Source organism: Ambystoma mexicanum, chromosome 2p (assembly GCF_040938575.1).
Source record: "Ambystoma mexicanum isolate Mex_15411 chromosome 2p, UKY_AmexF1_1, whole genome shotgun sequence".
Taxonomy (NCBI): Eukaryota; Metazoa; Chordata; class Amphibia; order Caudata; family Ambystomatidae; genus Ambystoma; species Ambystoma mexicanum.
Window position 1 is genome coordinate 1,381,989,757 of NC_090923.1, and position 21,557 is coordinate 1,382,011,313.

Below are 21,557 nucleotides of genomic sequence, written 5' to 3' on the forward strand. Positions count from 1 at the left end.
CCGAGTCCCATTTTCCCATTTCCTTGATTACACTCCCTTTCCATTCCCTTTCCTTGCACTACCCTCTTCCGTGCTTTTCTTCCTGGACTTCTCCTGTGCTCGGGTCACGGCGTTCCGTGACTCCGAGTTAGGATACTGTTTCCTTCCTGGTTCCCGGTCCTGGATATTTGAACGCTACTTGGCGTAGGACTTGCAATCCTCACGCTGGAATCCGAAGACCTGAACACGGGCCTGTACAAATCCCGGACCGTGCGAAAGAACACATCCAAGAAGGTCGCAAGCAAAGAGAAACAGATGAGAAGGGGAGAGACAGGTGACAGATTAAGACGCCTTAAACCCGATACAAATACAAAGATGGAAGCTGCGGTTCAAGACCTCATGCGAGGTATGCAGGAACTAACCACTGAAGTCCAGAACCTTAAAGCAGAGAACGCTGCATTAAAGCAGCTAGTCTTATCTTGTGACTCTGCAGCCAAAGAAAGTGTCTTGTTGGGAGGAGTAGTGGACAAATACGATGGCTCTTCAAAAACCATCTGTGCCTTCCTTGATTCATGTTTGGTACATTTTACCTTCAAGCCATACTACTTTTCCAACCCAAGAGCAAATGTGGGATGTATGATATCATGTCTCACGGGCAATGCCCTGACCTGGGCAACCCCCCTAGTCAATACGGAAAACGCACTCCTGGATGATTATGATGGGTTCGTGGAAACCCTAAAGGCCATGTTTGATCGCCCAGAACTTGTTTACAGTGCTCAAGAAAGACTGCTTGAATTTCAACAAGGGTCCCAGGATATGCTTACATATGTGACCCACTTTAAACAATTAGTAAAAGAGGCCGATTGGTCCCAAGAAGCCAGCTTCACCCTCTTTCGAAGAGGCCTAAATGAAGAGATAAAGGACGAGTTAGCCAAGGTAGCCCGCCTAAGCTCCTTCCAAGCTCTCATGGACCTCTCCCTACAAATCGATTTCCGGCTACAGGAAAGAAAGGCAGAGAAAAGGAAGTCTAAGCCAACATCCCAAAAGGCTGCTACAGACCACCCATACAAACGAGAGCCCGCTGCATCTCCAACCCAGAACCCATGCAACTAGGAGCCTTCCGAGGACCCATTAACCCACAAGAAAGGATGCGTCGGATTCATACCGGACTGTGCATGTACTGTGCCTCTGATAAACACCTTGTGAGAGAGTGCCCTATTGCTCCACCTAGGCGTTCGGGAAACGCCAGCTCCCGATCCTAAGTGGGTCACAGTTTCGGGAGAAAGATATCTGCTCCTCACCAATTCCTTCCTTGAACTCTCCAGGACAGAACAATCTTGTGATTCTACAGGCATTCCTGTCACCTTCTAAGAAAGAATCCTACCCCATCCTGGCTTTAGTGGACTGGGAGCCATGGACATATTCATAGATCATGATTGGGTCATTAGTCATAACGTTCCCCACGAAACACGAGGGACAATGCAACCTGTTGAAGCCATTCATGGGAGACCATTGTCTTCAGGACCCATAACCCACCAAACCAAAGAGATTCTTCTTTCAATAAACCACCACCAAGAGAGGATTAGATTTGACATCATAAGATCTGCCCACTATCCCATGGTTCTAGGCATGCCCTGGCTGCAGAAACACAACCCCTACATCAGTTGGGCAGCAGGCTCCTTGTTTCTTGGTTCAGAACATTGTATGTCCCATTGTTTGTCACCTACCACCTTACCAAGTTCCTTAGAAGACTCCCAAGAAACCCAGCAATTCCCAGTAACTGTTATAACATTATCCGGATCCCCCAGGCTTACCAAGCATACTCAGATGTGTTCTCAACAGCTATTGTTCAGTCTCTACCACCCCACAGACCTGAGGATTGTGCCATTGACACTGAGCCTTCAGCAGTGATTCCCTTCGGAAGAATGTTCATTCTATCCGAACCTGAAAAAAGGGCCCTCCGGCAGTATCTGGACACCAACTTGGCAAATGGAACTATTCGACCATCCAAGTCCCCAGCGGGAGCTTCCCTCTTCTTCGTTCCTAAGAAGGATCCCAAGGAGCTTAGACCATGTTTGGATTACCGTGCCCTTAACCAATGCACCCTCAAGGACCGTTACCCATTGCCTCTTATTTCGGACATCCTGGAAGCTGTGTGAGGTGCAGTCATCTTCACAAAACTAGATCTCAGGGGTGCCTACCGTCTTATTCGTATAAAAGAAGGTGATGAATGGAAAACAGCCTTCAGAACACCCTTTGGCCATTTTGAATATTTGGTCATGCCCTTTGGACTTGCTAATGCCCCCGCAATTTTCCAACGCTTCATGGATCGGGACTTTTCTGACATGTTGTTCCTCTTCGTCATTGTATACCTAGACGACATACTGATTTACTCCAAGGAAGCTCGGGAACATAAAAAACACGTTAAGGCAGTTTTACAACGTTTACGAGAACATAAGCTCCTGGCCAAACCTGAAAAATGCCTTTTCCATGTATCAACTGTTCACTATCTTGGATTTGTTCTTAGCCCAAAGGGGATTGGAATGGATTCTTCCAAGGTTGATTCCATCCTATCTTGGCCTGTTCCAACCACTGTGAAACAAATTCAATCCTTCCTGGGGCTCGCTAACTTTTACAGGAAATTCATACCCGCATTTTCTGAGATTGTAAATCCCATTGTCACACTATTAAAGAAAGACACCCCCTTTCAGTGGTCCTCAGCTCAAGGCTCTGCGTTTCAACGGTTGAAGTCGGAGTTCACACAAGCTCCCATCCTGGCTCAACCCGACACAGACCGTCCTTTCCTTGTTTCCTTGTTGAGACTGATGCATCCAACTACGCCATCGGAGCAGTTCTGAAACAGGAACTTGATGACAAGATAGAACACCCCCATTGCCTATCTCTCTCGCACTTTGACTCCCAGTGAAACTCATTATTCCGTCCTGGAGAAGGAGTTGCTAGCCATTCGACAAGCCTTCACTGACTGGCGTCATCTCCTTCTGGGAGCCAAACACTCGGTACAAGTCCGTACGGCCCATCGGAATCTTCAAGTCCTACAATCCCTGGAGTGCAGAAACAGCCGTCAAGCCTGCTGGGCCTTCTTTTTTGCCCAATACCAATTTCAAATCCATCGCTTTCCTGGAACACATAACATCATAGCCGATGCCTTATCCAGACATCCTGATTATGAACCACTTGAGGACCGGACCTTTCTCAAGATGTTTCCCAACACAATATTCATAGCTCAAGCCGTTACTCTCCTGGAGGATATTGGAGCCCAAACTCAGTCCTCTGAACTCTGGAAAGAGTTTAAAAGAGACAATCAGTGGAATCTCAAGATAAAAGAAGGATACCTATTCAAGGATACTCGGCTAGCCATTCCCACTCCAGGGTGGAGACAATAGATCACACACCTATGCCATGATACCCTCCATTCAGGACACCGTGGAATCTCCAACACCCTCCGTCTTATACAAAGACAATTCTGGTGGCCAAGGATGAAGGATGACATAAAAATCTATGTCCAGGCTTGTGCAGTCTGTAATCAGAATAAACATGACAATAGAAAACCAGCAGGTCTCCTACACCAACCAGCAATACCGACAAAATCCTGGGAAATCATTGCCACGGATTTTATCGTGGAATTACCTTCGGCTACATGACTATAATGCTTACCATTGATTTGTTCACACATATGGCTCATTTTACACCAATATACAAATTACCATCCTCATCTGAACTAGCTGGGATTTTTCTAGAACACATATTCCGGCTTCATGGACAACCTTCCAAAATCTTTTCCGACAGAGGGCCCCGGTACATATCCCAGTTTTGGAAACAGCTATGTCGGATATTGGGGATCCAACGTGCCTTGTCCTCGGGCTATCATCCACAGGCCAATGGAGCTACTGATCGAGTAAACCAAACCCTGGAACAGTATCTTTGCTGCTTCGCCACCAAAGTCCAGGATGATTGGTCACTCTTGATACCTGTGGCCGAATTCGCATACAACAATTCGGATCATTCAGCTATCAAGACCAGCCCTTTCTTCTGTAGCCAAGGATTTCAACCCCCATTCCTACCATCCGTTCTCCCACATCCTACCCCAGTTCCTGTGGTCGATTCATGGATTGAAACTCTGGTCACTGTACACAAAGAAGCAAAGGAACACCTGGAAAAGGCCCAAAGAGATGTTAAACAATACTCAGACTCCAAAAGAAGGCCTGGTCCTTCCTATTCAATAGGCGATAAGGTTTGGCTTTCCTCAAAACACCTTCCTCGTCACCAACAACCAAATAAATTGGCTCCCAGGTATTACGGACCCTTTTCTATAAAGGAAATTGCTAATCCAGTGGCCTTTCGACTCCGACTACCAGAGTCATGGAAAAGGATTCATCCAGTCTTCCACACTTCTCTGTTAAAACCATATGTGCAGCCCTCTCGAACTGCTCCAAGATCTACTCCAGTGATTGTCAATAACCAACTTGAATATGAGGTCTCTAGAATTTGTGACTCCAGGCACCGACGAGGTCAACTACAGTATTTGGTCGAGTGGAAAGGGTATCCTACCAGTGAGCGCACTTGGCAACCCGTCTCAAACATGAATGCCCCCTGGCTGATGCGAAGATATCATCTTATCCACCCAGGCAAACCCGGAGGTGCCGGGCTTCAGAGGAGGCATGCTGTCATGAACCACCGATTACGTCCGCTCTGGACATCGTGGTCCCTGACCCCTAGAGGACTGAATTCCGTGATCCTTCCAACATGGCCGTTGAATACGAAACGCAGCTTACCAGCCTTTATGCGCTACGTTCAACTTCCTACAAAACAGTCACGCCCCTGCGTCTCTCTTAGTGTAGTCAGACGTGTGTTGCCGGAGTTCGCTCGGGGCCTCCATCCGAGTCCCATTTTCCCATTTCCTTGATTACACTCCCTTTCCATTCCCTTTCCTTGAATTACCCTCTTCCATGCTTTTCTTCCTGGACTTCTCCTGTGCTCGGGTCACGGCATTACGTGCCTCCGATTTAGGATACTGTTTCCTTCCTGGTTCCCGGTCCTGGATATTTGAACGCTACTTTGCGTAGGACTTGCAATCCTCGCGCTGGAATCCGAAGACCTGCACACGGGCCTGTACAAATCCCGGACCGTGCGAAAGAACACATCCAAGAAGGTCGCAAGCAAAGAGAAACAGGTGAGAAGGGGAGAGACTTGTGACATCGGCCTCTTTTTGCAGTCACACATAAAAACTAGCATGTGCGCGCACCCGCGCTTCCGCACGCGCACCTGTGTAAAACACCTTGGAAGCACTGCTTCGCCGCAGCAATGGAGAGGCGAGCGGGTGCTCTGTGCGTACACATAATTGTGAGCCAGTAACTGCTCATTGGTGAGTCCGTAGTGGAAGGTATTTGTATCATAAGTGGGTGGCACACAAAAAGTGTGAAATGAACATATGTCAGTACGTCCCTATTTTTTAAAGACAAGTAAGCCCGACAATCTAAATACGCCTCAAGTTATGGCGGTAGAGGGCACTCAAACTTGCAGAAAAACCTTGCAGAAGGCAATCATTCTAACACCTGTGACAGTTAACAGGCGCATACCGGCAAACACAGACATTTGTGATTTCTGTTCTATTCATCCTGAGTGCATGCCTGTAACACCTGTGCAGGCTGTTCAAATAGAACATCAGCCGCCCCAACATGGTCACAGCGCGTGTATTAATAACGCCTCAGGCGCTCCGCTTAACACGCCCAGCACTACTACACGTAAAAGTCCCAAAAAAAACGCAAGCAATATCTGATGTGACCATTTTAGAAGTAGCTCACTCCCTGCAGTGAGGGACCGTAGTGGCTCCTATTGTTGTAGAGGCAACGCAGCAGGCTTTTAGTCCAACTCATGCGATTTCAGACATCTCAATACATGCAAGTGTATGTGAATTGTAGCATACTACTAATAAGACCTCCTCACCAAATTATTATGATAAATGTTCAATGGACTTGACAACACATTCTGTAACATATGCACAACCAACCCTGCGAAGGCATATGTTATCACAAATAAAATCACCACAAATGCATGTAAATCAGAACACGCTGCTGCAGATAACGCTTTCAGCGGGTAACACAACAATTTCAAGTCTATTTAAACTTTTTGAATCTTTAGATGTCAAAATGATGCAATAATCTGTGCAAATTCAACTGATTTCTGATTGGATTGCGCATGAAATGCAAACTCGACCAAGAAATCTATTATCTGATAAAGCAAAAGTATGTTGAATACTGCTTCGGCGAGACTCGCATATTGCATCAAGGGAAGATGCACAATACCCTCTGCTCTCCCTTAGTTTGATCGAGTAATAATACAAGGAGCTGAGGAATGCATAAACACATCCGTTGTGCATGTAAATGACTCTTGGGTCAGTGTGGAGCAAAATGACTCTGTGCAATTGGTTAATGCTACAATGAAGCAGTTTGACATATTCACTGATAAGGGAATAACATCACAGAAGCAACCCTCCCGAAAGATTAAACCCAAATTAATGGAACAAGAGACAAATAAAAAGAAAAAAACAAAAACATGCAGGCACCTAAGTCTACCAGCATTAAGAGTGCCAAAACAATAATTCGGGCCATCTCTAGAGCATTAAAAAGTCCTACAGAGGCAGTCCTATGGAGGCAGTCCTACCGTCTACAGATTTGAGTGTCTCATTCTACCGATTTACCGTGCCAGGTTTCTGGCTCCACGGGCTGCTGCCTCGGGGCCCAGGACACACAGCTGCTGATAGCAGTGAAAGATGCATCAGCCTGTGCGCGAGTCTCGGATTTGTTTTGATTGACGTGTTGTTGCTCTGTCTTGCTCTCCTGTGACTGACTTGGCATGTCTCAGTCAGACCTGCGTAAGGTGCGCAGAGGACGTCAGGGTGGAGCGGACACAGCGTGACGTGATACAGCCGTGTCTGAGCTGTTTGTGTCGTTTTTGCAAATCACTGCCCAGGCAGCGCTGCTTCACACAGACTGTCAAACCTTGTGAAAAAGTATTCATAAAATTCTAATAGGAGACCCGAAAGCTCTCATAATTTTATGTGGTGACTTCAATATGATACTAATAGAAAACAATAACCTAAAAGTAGTGTTAAACTACAAAGAGAGGTCCAAATGTGAAAGTTGGCAAGAAGAAATGACACATAGAGACTTAATTATGCTAAATGGAGCAACAAAGGGCGACATCTCAGTGAAATCAACTTGGACAAGAGGCCTCCGAAATTCGATATTAGATTATATATTCGTCTCTAAAGTCCTACTGAAAGACATTAACTCTTTGAGAGTGAGCATGACTAACCAAAGTGATCACAACATCGTATCACTAGAGTGGTATAGGCCAAAACCAGCTAAATGGGACCAATGGAGGCACCCATTTTTTATTTTTTTATTTGGTATGGATAATAAAATCATCCTTTCAAATATAAAAAAATATAATGTAATCAAATACAATTGACAATAAAACATTTAGCAATTTTTCAATACCAAATTTAACAAAGAGAAAAGGAGAATCTTCTTTAAAAACATTTGTACACGGTCGAACATTTGATTAAGCATCGCATTACCCAAAATCAGGATCATGAGGTTTCGGAAAGATGGTATCAAGAAAACAAATAATTGCTACACGCATAGTCAAATTCGGGAAGTTATTTATGCTTGACCAAATATCATTCATAGACATGAAGATATATTTGGTCAAGTCACATTTTTTGAAATTATTTGATCTTTGGTGAGCTAGCATTGGGCAATATAGGATGCAATGTTCTAAAGTTTCCCTTTGAGATTCATTTAAGCAAAAACGACAAAAGTTTAAGTGTTTTGAAATAAGCTTTCGTCTGGCCAAAACTTGTGTTGTGGGCCAGAGATTTAGGCGAAACCTTAGTAATTGATGGCGTATGTACGGACTCGGACATCTTATTAGGTAAGATTCTGTTACATTCAAGGCCTTTATACCAAAGACCCGAGCATCAAAATCCCTATACTTTTAACATAAAATGCGATTTTGGATCCATTCATGATCGAACAACTTTTGTTTTGCCCGAACTGGGTTAGTCAATAATAGTTCAAATGTGATGCTTGCGTCCGCTAGAGAATTTTAAAACCATGTTGCACCAGATTTTAGTGAATATATGATCCTGTGCTAACAGATGTTGCGCTAATATGGTCAGCAAATCACCATAAGTTAGACTAAGTATTGATTTCCTGAACAAGGCACACATCCTCCATATAATCTGGGACTCCAGCGATGTAATTCCTAGCTTGTGTCGAATCACCGGGAGCGGTGTGCTCTTGGGCAATTGTAATAATTGTCTCCAAAAACTTGCTTCTATGGTTTGCCACCATTGGGATTTTTTTGGAAGCATCGTATCAAGGCCATAGGTTACAGAGGGAATTACCTTCTGTTGGTAGAAAAGTAGGACATGTTTCAACGTGAATTTCCCAAATTTCCGTTTCAAAGTCTTGGCCTGTGAAATGAGCATGCAGAGTTTAGATAGTATCTCTGTTTCCTGATTGTGTGAGGTAGAAGAGGCCTGTATATGTACGCCCAGATATTTGTACAGATCCACTTGAATTAGTAAGTCATTATGCAGATGCCAAACACAGTGTTTTACTTTTATTTTGCAGCGTGGTTTGCAAATCATAATTTGAGTCTTTTGAGTATTGATGGTAAGATTGTTGGCATTTACATATGTACTCAAGGTATTCAAGAGTTTTTGGAGTTCCGAGGGTGTCTGGGAGATAAGAATTAAGTCATCCGCATATGCAAGATAGCTTATAACATGAGTGCCAAGTTTCGGAGAATCACTCATGGTGGCTCGTAGGCAGATACCAAGATCAAATATGAAGAAATTAAATATAGAGGAGGCTAAAATACAACCTTACTTGTGGCCTCGAGCCGTTTTGATGAAAGATGATAGTGCACCGGCCATGGAGATACGAACTTGGATTGTTGTGTGAGTGTGAAGAAGCATGATTAAAGACAAAAGAGAGGTGGGACATTTATAGAGCATTAATTTATGTAAGAGGATGGACCGGTCAATAGAGTCGAATGCAGCTTTAAAATCAATATAAGCCAAGTACAAAAGCTGATTTTTGTCGGCATATTTAGACTTCAACATGTTTAATGTAATGAGATTTGGGGATGTACCAAGGCCGGCAACAAAACCCGTCTGAAAGGGATCCCTCAAATTATTCAGTTTAGTCCAGAGATTGAAGTCCCTTAGGATGATCCTCGCGAATATTTTAGCAGGAGCGTCTAATAGTGCTGTGGGCCTATAACTGGTCGGTGAGGAGCGATCACCCTTTTTATAGATCGGGACTATTATCGAATGGGTCCAGCTGGCCGGCAAACACTGGGTCTCATTGATGGTGGTAAAGATCTTATTTAGAATTTCTGTCCAAAGAATGGGATGTTCTTTAAGCATTCGATTGGACAATCCATCTGGACCACAAGCACCAGAATTACTGGCCTTGTTGATGTAAAATTTAATATCATCCATATCAAAGGATAGATGAAAGGGTTTATAGATGTCATGGTCTATTTTAGAGTGATGAGGGGAAGGGTTTGCATAAAGGGACGAAAAATGGTCAGTCCATGTTAGGCAGAAACCTGTGCAGTTCCCTCTGGGACCACTGCAAAAGATTTAAGACTACAGGTGTTTGGCAGTAAACCCACTTGGTAGCAGTCTGTACCACACATATTCTCTTGGTAGCTGTGGCTGAGCAGTCAGACTTCCCTCAAGAAGAGTTAGGCAGTATACAGAGTATTCACAATAGGTCAAAAGAACAAAGTAGAACAAGCAAACACTGACCAGAGCTTGGTGTAAAAGAGATATAATTATTTATTTAAAACCACATCTAATGAAACACACAGGCACTAATATTAAGCAGTTCAAAAACACGGTCACTAAAAGATATACACTCCCTTAAAAGAATATTAGACAAGTTTTAAGTAAAGCTCCACTTATTTTCAGACAGCGGTGAGCGCTTAATGCAGATGGCACTCTAATAATTTGTTTTAAAAGGGAGAGAAAAGCAGGATGTAAATTGAAACAGATCCCAACACTTTCACAAGAACACAGCAAGAGAGGAAGGCAAACCGTGAAGTTAGAGTTCAGAAAGCCGGATCCACTTTAAGAGGATCAGAACGAAATGTGTCCAAGGTCACACGGTTAAAAAGTGCACATAAGTCTCGAAAAGGTTCAGAAAGAGTTGGACCAAAAGAAAGGGGGACCAGTTAGATGGTCAAGGCGGCCAGCCCAGTCCAGAAGGTTAAGGGATTATTATTACCTTGTACCAATCTTTAGAAAGGGAGGCCTGGCGGACACGGTACCTTAAAGTGGTGAAAATACTCCAGCGGGGGCAGTTGTTCCTGGCAGCGGATGCAAGTCAGTGCTTCGTCCGGGGGAAGAGAGGATCTCATCGGGGAGGAGGACAGGAGTCCGTTGCACTGCCAGGGAAGAAACCAGCCGCGGGGTTCTCAGTTAAAAGGAGCGGTCCTTTGGTTCGTGGTCCAGTGATAAGTGGCTATCCAGTTGCCGGGATGCCTGGCACGGGCAATTCGACCACAAGATGTCCTGGGATGCGAGAAAAAGAAGGTAAACTGGTTGTGCCCACCAGTCAGGGGACGAAGACTCTCCAGCAGGGAGATCTTCTCTGTCGTCGGGAAGTGGTGAGTCGGTTCCGCAGGGCTCCACCGGTGGTGTCGTCGTAGCAGGTCGGCTCAGCTTCTCCCTCATCGGATTCTCAGGTCCTGTGGCGACTTCTGAAGTTCCAGTCCCCAAAGCCCTGCTTTTATGCAGCACACCCCCATTCACTCAGCCTAGCTGTCAATCAAACATGCTAAGTGGTGAGCCGGCCGGCTCACCACTTGGGCCAATCACACAAGAGTGCAACTTGAGTTACCAAGGTAACTCAGTCCAGGGTGCCTAAACCCCCTCCCACACCCACTGTGGTACCCAGACAGAGTGGCACCCCTTTTGGAGGCTTCTGTGGAGAAGCCCGCCAAAAGTGGAACAAAGGGCTCGACTTGGGTTGGAGTCACAGAAGAGAACACAAATGCCATTTTAGAATCGAGTCCTGGCAAAAAATACCAATCGGCGAATTAATATTAAATAAATAAACTGGTGGTATGTTCGAGGCTATGAGAATTAAATAATTAAAGTTGGTAGCCTCGAACAATGGGAAAATCCCATAGGGATATATTCGAGGTCGAATATAAAAAGTAGTATCTACTGCCACCAGCCAGAACTCGATCAGGGGGGACGGAGACATGCCCCCTCGACTAACAGACCCTGGGGCAATCGAATTGCCCCGACCAGTATGTCCACAATATGATGATTTGTACCGGTTTCTGTTAATAATTTGGGACTAGTAAAGCCAATGGTGACTTTACATGCCCTGGGAGACAGTAGTCAGTCGCAGGGTATGGAGTCTATGGTGGGGTGTCACTATGACACCCCTGTGTCACTGCACTGAGGGTGCTGTGTAACACACATAGTAAAAACACATGAGACCCTATGGAGTAAAGGACCCCACAGCCCATAAAACACATTAACAGTCAAAGGAACACCATAATCATGTCCAAGAGTGGGAGAAAAAGAGTCTCACTCTTGGCAGGAGAAAAAAACAAACTCCAGAAATCCAGCAAAGCTGCTGGGGGACTCACTAGGTTAGGAAATTCAGCCTAAACAGAGAATTCTCCCTAACAGTCCACTTCCACTCAGACACGCAATTAGCTTGTGATATGAGTTGAAGACTATTAGAAGTTTTATTCATAAGAGACCACAGACCAGCCGCTTTTTTGGTACGGACAGACTGTAACAAGAGCTCCCCATCTAATTGAAACATTTGGGCTTGAAGGGATTTAAGTGCATTCTTATGTGTGGTTTTGATGGTTTTCAACAGTGAGGCTCTGATAACCATCGGGGCACACATGGCCTGTCGTTTCAAAGCCTGAGTATGAGCTTTGAGCTGATGGACTTTTGGTTTAAAGGCATGAAGCTTAGGACAGAGACCCTGTTTTTGTTTGACGCTTTAAGAGGTTGGAAGTTTTGCATCAAGGTAGAGTATTGGGTGATTTGATTGGTGGAAAAATTGTCCAAGGCTTCATTCAGCTCAAATAAAGACTGTGCAGACCATCATAGTCGATTACCCCCATTATTCAAAATTAGATTGCCATGGTGACGAGATAGGGCAATTCGAGTACACGGACCAGGATTCATCCATTCAGCAATGAGCTGGTTATGGTCACTGTTGACATTTGTGATTATCTTGAAATTGTCAATACAATCAAAGAATTCCACATTTACAAAAATGTAATCAATTACGGATGAACTGGAACCTCCGGCCCAAGTGGGATTTGGTGGCGAGTCTGACGGAAACGCTCTATTCAGCATTATGAAATTGTAATTTGTGGTTATAGCTAACCATTTAATAATTCTATGTCGGTTAGCAATTTGCGGATGAAAGCAATTTAAATTTAAATCACCTGCAATTATAACATTTGTGACTGAGGAATCAAGTGCAACCATGTTCAACAAATTGGTAAGGGCCTTTAGGAAGCAATCATCGGAATTGCCAACCGCGTTCCACTACACATTGATTATTGCATAGTTTATGTTGTGAATGGATAATCTGATCATTTGAAGGAACTGATTTGGAGAATGCCAATTTTGTGCAGAAATACCCCTCCCCATCTTGATCGCTATTAAGAGACCAGAGGTAGGACGACCCAAGGTGCCACGCTGAGCCGGATTGAGAAATAGCTCATAATTATCCTATAATGGGGGGTGGTCATCATCCAGGTTTCCTGAAACAAAAGAATGAGAGAGAGGTTTGTGAATTACACTGTTTTTTATGAACGGTACCACTGTTATTTATTGACAAAGCGTTTTGATTTAGGACAAGAGAATTTAGTGAATCAATTGAAAGTATAAACCCAAGTGAATGAAGCTCAGTTCTGGTCTGCCAAATAAGATTCTGGATAACTCTTGATTGAAGCCAAATTCTAATAGAAGTTGTTTGGCATGGAATTAAAAATTCAATCAATGTTATGTCTGCAGAGCTGACATCTTCTAAAGAGCGAATATCTGAGAAGATGGTTAAAAGGGAGATTCTGTTGAGATTATATTGCACAGATGGAGTGGGTTTGCATGCTAATAGAAGCGAAAAATTTGCTGGCGGTTTGGCCGCCATTTTAAACAACCGATTATTTAATTTGGTGCAAGGAGCATCAGGCAAGTTTGAGACAGCACTGGGTGAGTGTCCTGGAGTTTGTAAAAGTCTGCCACATTTCCACCATTTTGGGGGTAATTTGTGCAAGAATTGCATGTGGATCATTCGAGGGGACCCCTTTAGGGTGTGAAAAGTTGGTAAAAGGGATAGCCACCAAGGAAGGTGGTTGACTAGTAGGAGGCCTTGAATAAGGCAAATCACAATTTGAGGAAGCAATTGATGTTGCAGTTGTTGGAAGATCACAAGACAGTGTGGACATATAGGCATCAACAGCCTTCCTGATCTCCAGCCGATGGAATACATCGGTCATGGTTTCAGAAGATGAGGAAGCTGTCACAGTCGGAGCCTTCACAGTGGAAGCCTTTAAACCAGTTGAGGTTAAGGTATCCACTAGCTGATTCAAAGGGGCATACTCCTGCACGACAGGGAGGCAGGTCACAGCAAGCTTATTATTTTGAGTTTTAATTTGTTTCTGTTGGAGGAATTGTTTTGCGATCGATCGCGCAGCTACAAACAAGTTCTTTTTTGTTAAATTTAAGTACTTAATGAACAGTTTCGTTTTAGCAGCAGTGCTCTTGTTATTTCGTGGCATGTTTTTGGACAATTTAGGTAAAGAAAAAAGTTCTGCTTTCTTCTGATTTTTCGAGATATAAGTCTCGATGCTAGAGGAGCACTGGAGAACTGGAGGAGGAGGGGGCAAGGGAGTGGGATTCACAGGCCCTTTCAGCAAAGTAACAACTGTGGAAGGAGCAACAGATGATATTTGGGCGATCTTTTTTGCCTTTTTCCGTTTAGCAGGACGCTCATCTACAGGGAGATGCGTTGGGTCAACTTCCTGTAGAATAAGAACTTCATTTTGACCACTGTTCAAGTCCGTTTCAGGACATACAAGTTCCACATTGTCTCCAACTGGGCGAATGGTTTGATCAAATTGGGGGAGACACTGTGTAGTAAGGTATGACGTCTGCGTGGCAACCGTAGTAGAGATTGGCATTACTGGGGAGGTAACAGAAGAGCTCTGAAAATTGGAAACTGGACAACACGCCATTGGTGCAGAACTGAAGTTGCGAACAGTTGCTGAAGACTTAACAGCGACATTAAGTTGATTGGCTGATATTTTTTCCAATAACGCCATTTGAAGTTGCAGCTTTGCATCTAGGGAATCGTAGGGACACGTGGAGAGCATTAAAAACAAATGGAGTAATTACTTGATTATTTTGAGCAGACCACTCCTGAGTTCCAGCTGAGACAAATTGTTGATTTTTACACATACATTCCTGGGAAGGTCCTGGTTCTTGAGTAGTGACCGTTGATGTGATCAAGATTGGATTTGCACTCTGGCGTGGGGGAACTGGTCTACGAGGCGTGGGGGCACAAAAAGAAATGTTAGAAATGGAGGAACAACAACTTGAGAACAAAATCGGCGATTTTGATAAATTATCTGACTTCAGCTGTGGAGAAAAAGAAGAATTAGACATGTTAAGATCAATTACGGCAACATCTGACATATGCGCAGCCATTGAAGCAAGTTTACACTCAAGTTCTGCAGTGGGGGGTACGTTTGCAAGAATACTGTTGTCGGTAATTGCATTTAACCCGCCAAGGCATGTGTTAGTTGAACCACAGGGCAAATGTACCGCAAGTTTAGAACTCAAACCATGATGGTGGTCAACAGTTATCATTGAATCATTTTTTGGATTTGAAAGAGTTTGTCGGGGTTGTTTTCCCATTTCTTGTAGCAACATATCAGGGGAGATAGAACGATGAACATCCAGATGATTATCAACTTTGGGGGATTCCGGGGGCTGATCAGTGATCTCCCTGCAAAATTTGCGAATGTCCGGAGAACTCGCCTTCCTAAGCATTAAATTCACCCCTCTTTTGAAGCGGAGAGATTTCGGAGTGGAGGCAGAAATGGTGGGTTTCACTTTCGTGATCTTTGGGATCAAAGCCTCAGAACCGATTTGAAGAGTCTTTGGCATACCAGTTTTTAAAGTATGCATCATTAAACCTGGAAAGCAGGCAAAATGTCAGAATTTAACTTGAGCCAAGAATAACGGGGGCTAAGACACAGGCCCACTGCTCCACGACGCTGCGGCAAAGCGGTACTTATCGGTACTTGCTCGGGTGGGTGCGCGCGCACGGTGCACGCGCACAGAAGGTTTTATAGGACCGCCTCCAAAGCAGGTACAAAGCCTACAGAGTAAACAAATACAAGTTTAGGCAGTTCGTTTAGCACGAGAGGTGCTAATAAATGAGTCAATATGGTTATTACAATGTTCACCTTGTGTTGAGATGCAGTTCCACAACTAAGCGTAATCGATGAAACTTGGAAAAATTTGATTCCAGCAGGAGGGCAAGCGGAGAGTCCTGCGGCAAAGCGGTACTTATCGGTACTTGTAGGGTGCGCGCGTGCGGTGCGTGCGCACAGCAAGTTTTATAGGACCACCTCTAAAGCAGGTACAAAGCCTTGTGGGAGATGCAGTTCCACAAACAAGCGTAATCGACGAAACTTGAAAAACTTGATTCCAGCAGGAGGGCAAGCCAATTCTCACTAGAACTTGGTAGGAATAGGCTACGTCTAAAGAATGAAGACATCACAACTGTATCAAATTTTCTAAGAATGCAAGAGTGTGATGAGCAAATAGACAGGATTGAATATCAACACCTGTTAGAAATATACAAAACAAAAAAGAAGGCTAGCCAAAATAAACCCAACTATCAAAAACATCATTTTGACGCAGAGATGACCAAAAAAAAAGAGAGATAAGGAAGTCAATAAGGGGCATCATTGCGTCAAAAAACCCAGAATCCAAGACGTTGATAAAGAAAGTGAAAAATCAATATAACAACTGGTGCAAAGAACGTAGAGGGAGAAAGGAACAGAGGGACGCTGAATTAATGTTGACGGCGTTGAATCAAAATAACTCGAGAGGTTTCTGGACAATTATAAATGAGTCGATGAACCAGGAAAAAGCTTTATTATCAAACATGGTACGTGAAAAAGAGTGGGAAACCCACTATCCAAACCTATTTAAAAAAGTGAAAAAGTCAAGTTACTAGAATGTCCCCTTAGCAAGTCCCTGGGAAATAAAGTTTGATTGTGATGACATCCGATCTATTATCAAAAAAGCAGTGCCTCAAGGGCCGCAGGACCAGATGGTCTGTCAAATGCAGACTTGAAAGCAAATATCGATGAGTGGGTTGAATTTTGTTATACTCTGTTCCATCTAATAATCACTGAAAGACGGATACCATCATCTTGGAAATCAGGGATCATTGTCCCAATCCATAAGAAAGGACCTCGCAATGCGGCTGTAAACTATCGGCCGATAGCCTTATTAGACATTGTGGGGAAAGTGTTTGCTAGTCTGCTACTTACCCAACTTACAACATGGATCAAAAAACAGAAAATCTATGACGAGCGACAATCTGGCTTTATTAAAGGAGTTGGTTGCAGTGTGAATCTCTGTATCTTCAATCTATTGAAAATTGACGCCATCAGATCAGGGAAAAAGGTTTATTTTGCGTTTATAGACATGGCAAACGCTTTGGATGGTGTCGACAGAGATACGCTGTGGTCTAAACTCAAAGAACGAGGATGTAATGAAAGTTTAATTCAAGCCATCAAAGAATTATACTCTGAAACGTATATCAAAGTAAGACTCGATAATCATGGTTACCTAACAAACCCTATAACAACGGAGAGGGGAGTGAAGCAGGGTTGCTCCCTTGGAGCAACGCTCTTCAACTTCTATATACTAGAAGTCGGAGCAGCCCTGACAAAAGTGGTTTAGTTTCCTCCGCTGATAAACGGAGTGCAGGTACACCATATATTATATGGGGATGATATGGTCATCATAGATTATACACCCATTGGCTTACAAAGAAAATTGTCAGCCTTGGAAGCCTTTACAAAAGATCTGGGTTTAGAGATAAACGCGACAAAGTCTGAAATCCTTGTCCTAGAAAGCAAAAGGGGAAGGATGAAAAGTAATCAAAGACTAAATTGGGCTCTCGGGTCAAAGAAATTGAATAAGGTCTCTCAAACGAGATATCTTGGAACAATCATCAATTCCAGCATATGTGACGAACCGATGAAAAGAAAACTACTAAGTTCCTGCAAACAATAAACAACGCAGGGTGTAATAATACAAAAAAAGTATGGTAAATACTCATGCCTGGCTGTAAAAAGATTCTACGAAAGTAAAGTAACACCAATTTTAACATACGGAGCGGAAAATATGTCAGATGTGATGCAACAACATGGACAAGATGTGAAGGTTTGTTTTGGAAGAAGATCCTGCAGATTCGCCAAAGTACACCGACTGCTTGTATCCTATATGAAAACGGGATTTCTTCATTAAACGCGAGAATAACTTGGAATAAACTAGCGCTATTCAGAAAAACCTATATAGAAGCAAATCTACCTCCTTTGAAAATTCTAATGGACAACGATACAAGCAAAAAATCAGCCCTAATCGAATGGAAACATCATTGTAAAGAACTGCTGAAACAGTTGGAGACGGATGGAAACACACTCTGGTATAATCCAGATGTAGTTAAAAGAAAGCTATTAGATCTTGACTGGATCGACATTGGAGAGAGAAGAACAAATCACAAATCTATGTAAAACTCTCCTCCAGAAGTTAAAAAGCGCTCCACCCTGCAAAAATACTTGAGCATTGCACCCTGTAAACGCCTAAGAAGGTTATACTTAAAATTCCGGTTAAACATCTTTAAAACCAAGGAAATACTGAGAAATAGACGTCAAATCACAGCAAGAAACACAAAGTGCAGATTCTGCGATGCAGAAGAAGAAAATCTAAAACATTTTGTGCTCAGTTGTCCTGAATTAAAAGACAAACGGGGAACTGTTTAAGGAGAGAGATGAACCGATAACAGACATACAATCAAGAAGAGTGGTGGGGACAATTACATATTACAGAAAGTAAATCGCTGCTGATAGCAATGATGCGATTTTTAGACCAACTCCAATCTTTGCTAGAGCGGTCCTCCGTAAATGACATTTGAAAGCAAAATGATCAAACGAGGAAGAAACTCTGGTCAGAATTTATCTAACCAAAATAACACTCTAGACACCAAGTAGAGAAAGCTCTTTTGCTGTGTTCTCTCTTTTCTTTCTCCTTTTTTTGTTTTTTTAATTCTCTTTCTGTTCTACTTTCTGGAAAATGGTGGACTTTAGAAAGTAAATCTTAAGATGAGTACTATTGCAAAGTCTCGATTTGAGTTTTGTTTTGAGTTTTTTTTTATATATTTCAAAAAGTTTGTATAAACTAAATGAAATAAAAAGAAAAAAGAAAAAGTCTTCTCCTAAGGTAATTACTTGTTTTTGATATGAATTACAATCGCTTGCGATCAAACAGATTTCGCCATTTAATATTTCTATATTTGTCTTTGTGGGTGCTGACTGTTGATTTTCACTGTGGAGATGACATGTCTTTACTGCAGTGCACATACTGAACCCATTCTGTAAAATGATAATGCATTGTACCAACTTGTTGTAAACCTTAAATTGGTTAGTTGAAATCATGGGAGACTGTTTAATGTCCCCAAAGGAGTGTACTGCACAGTATGCGTTAATATCACAAAAGTGCAAAGACGACCCTCCTTTCATTCTAACGTACATGGAAGTTGCACACAGATCTCTCGGAATCTACGTATATGTATAGATAGCCCCATGGGATGAACCATTTTGATGGGAAGAGGTAATCTACATGCAAAGTAATCTGAGCAATATCAGAATCCTAAAGGCAGCCAAAGCTGGAAAAGCAAATCAATCATTGCCCACTTTTTCTCATCTGGGGGCCACTAAATAATTCGTACTCTCGAATATTAAAAATATGCAAACAGCTCTAACGTAGTTTTCTACAAACCCTGTCATTTTGCATTGCTTTTCACATTATAAGTGCTAGCATGTAAGTACCAGAATGCCACACCACGGTAGAGCCTTAAAGCTAGGAATGATTGATCATTTTACACCCGACCGACTACGCAAAACATCGCATGGAACAGTCCTGAAGCTCTTACTAAGTTCAAAAACTAGGCAATGCCCAGAAGAGCCTGTGTGATGAAACCATCTGCTTTTAAGTCACCATTTGACACAGCATGCATCCTGTTATGTAAATCGTGCATATCCTTTCCACAACATACACTCTGTATTAGCACTTAACCCAATATAAAAGGTTTCATAGGTTAGAGCACTCCTCCACGTGATGTTTGCCGGAGCTATTAACTGCTACTCATTAGTCAAACACCACTGGAAACAGAGTGTGAAAAATAAAGTACATGCTGTTCAAGAGGCCTGCAGGAAGAGCAGGCGGGAAACTTCACAACACCTGCATGTCCCCCCAGATGGGTCTCAGAGCCAGGCAGCAGCTGGGATAAACCAGCATTCGTAATGCCAGCAGCTTGGACTTTTGTGAAGGCATTTGCCGGGCACTGCAGTAATGATACTAACTGGCCACTAGTGGCAGCAGTTGCAAAATGTTGGGTACCTGAGAATATAATAATGCCTGTTTACATTGCTGGCTTTGTCAATGCTTGTTTTAGGAGGGCTTCAGTGAATGACATGTATACTGCTCATATCAAGTGGCTGTCGGCACACTTATGTAAGGCATTTTTATTACTCATGTAGCACATGTACAGCCCCAACAAAACCATTTACTCTGAGAAGACTGTGTGTGCTTGAAGTGTTTGCCAGTTTTATTTCACAGTTTGTTATTACTACGTGATAAAACTGCCTAAATAGATCCCAGGAGTATGTGTTTTGGGCGGGGGAAGGGTGAGAAGTGGGTTGGCCATAGCGATAAGCATGGCCATGGGCAGTCAGAGGGTGGGTAAATGACCAAACAACATCTACACGTGTTGTGTCCCTCCTCACATTCCATCTCACTCTTGCAGTTGTTCTCAAGTTCAATAGTTTCTTCTTATGAGTGTAGAACCCCCTAAATGCCAATATTAAAGGCCCCATGTACAGCCCCAAAATGGCTAATTTCTCATGACAGGGGCACCTGTGCAGAATTCTCCCTGAAAACGTTCAATGACTAAATGGCGTTCTTATCCCCATTGCTCCTGAACAATAGGGCAGTTGGCACCGTTGTTTCAATACACTCTGCATCAAAGCGTGTGTGGATTGAACGCTCCAGTGATGATAACAATAGTTGCCATAAGGTTAATAAAGGCAATAAAGTTAAAAACAAACTTAAAATTGCTGAGCTCTCAAGTTTATCCTGGCCATGCGTAAGAAGGAATCCAGTCCTGTTTTTGCTTGGAAATTCTGGGACTTGCAGTTTGCCCAGAATCCAAATGGGTACGAAAACACTACCCATCCCAGGATCTAATTAGAACAAATGGGACTAGATGGTCTTGCCACCATGACCACTGGAAACATGGGAGCTCTGTGCGTCTTGTGCTGTAGTGAAGACTGTACGTAAATAAATAACTGGTAAAATCTGACCAGTGTTTAGAGGTCACACATTTAGTAATATGATTTCTCAGGTTGATCTCGGTTAGACCATGACAGACGGTGCTTCACTGTGATCTTTTTAGGGCCATATTTCAGGTGATAGTATTTCCTGTGATGTCATCAGGTCAAAGGTGACGTGACGTCATTTTCTACGATATCATTATTCTAATTACTATTTTGAAACTTAAAACAAATCCTACATCTTTTTGGTCACAGAATGTTGACAAGTAATTTTTTCCTGCTTCCAACTGATGACAGGAGAGAAAGCAATGTATATGTCTTGTGCTAACCACTGAAACAGTATTTTTTAATCTATGCAACACAATGCACGTCAATTACATGTCTTTCATTCATTTCACAGGTGTTTCGGGAGATTGAAGCCCGCCGAGATCAATCAGTTACGGTCCGAATATCCTACCTTGAAATCTATAATGAAAATCTCTTTGACCTTCTCTCCACCATGCCAGACGTAGTTGTTTCTCCAGAGACTCAACTATCCATAGCCGATGATTTGCGTGGCGTTTTTGTGAAGGGATTGTCCACTCACCTAACAAGCCACGAGGAAGATGCCCTCAATCTCCTCTTTGAGGTAAGAAGCAATGTCGGTTCACATTAACGCTGTGTGATGTATAATGACATTACTTGCTTACAGAATGCTGTTTATTATTTTCATATTGTTTGCTTCTTGAGCAGTAGTTCCATAGTGGATACCTCAATTTATATAGGGACATTTCTTAAGGTCCCATTGGTTTTCTATCGCCTAAAAGCTAGTCTATCTTAATTTGAATGGAAAATAGTTTTTCTAATTCCTTAGTTTA

The 21,557-nt window shown here is 43.0% G+C and overlaps 1 protein-coding gene across 1 annotated transcript in view; it reads left to right on the forward strand.

Annotated features, from left to right (window-relative positions):
• Positions 1–21,557, forward strand: part of KIF9 (kinesin family member 9) — a 1,188,236-nt gene that overhangs the window by 232,535 nt on the left and 934,144 nt on the right. The window contains exon 5 of the mRNA XM_069645790.1: positions 21,101–21,328. Coding sequence (XP_069501891.1) covers positions 21,101–21,328 — 228 coding nt within the window. The remainder of the gene's footprint in view (positions 1–21,100; positions 21,329–21,557) is intronic.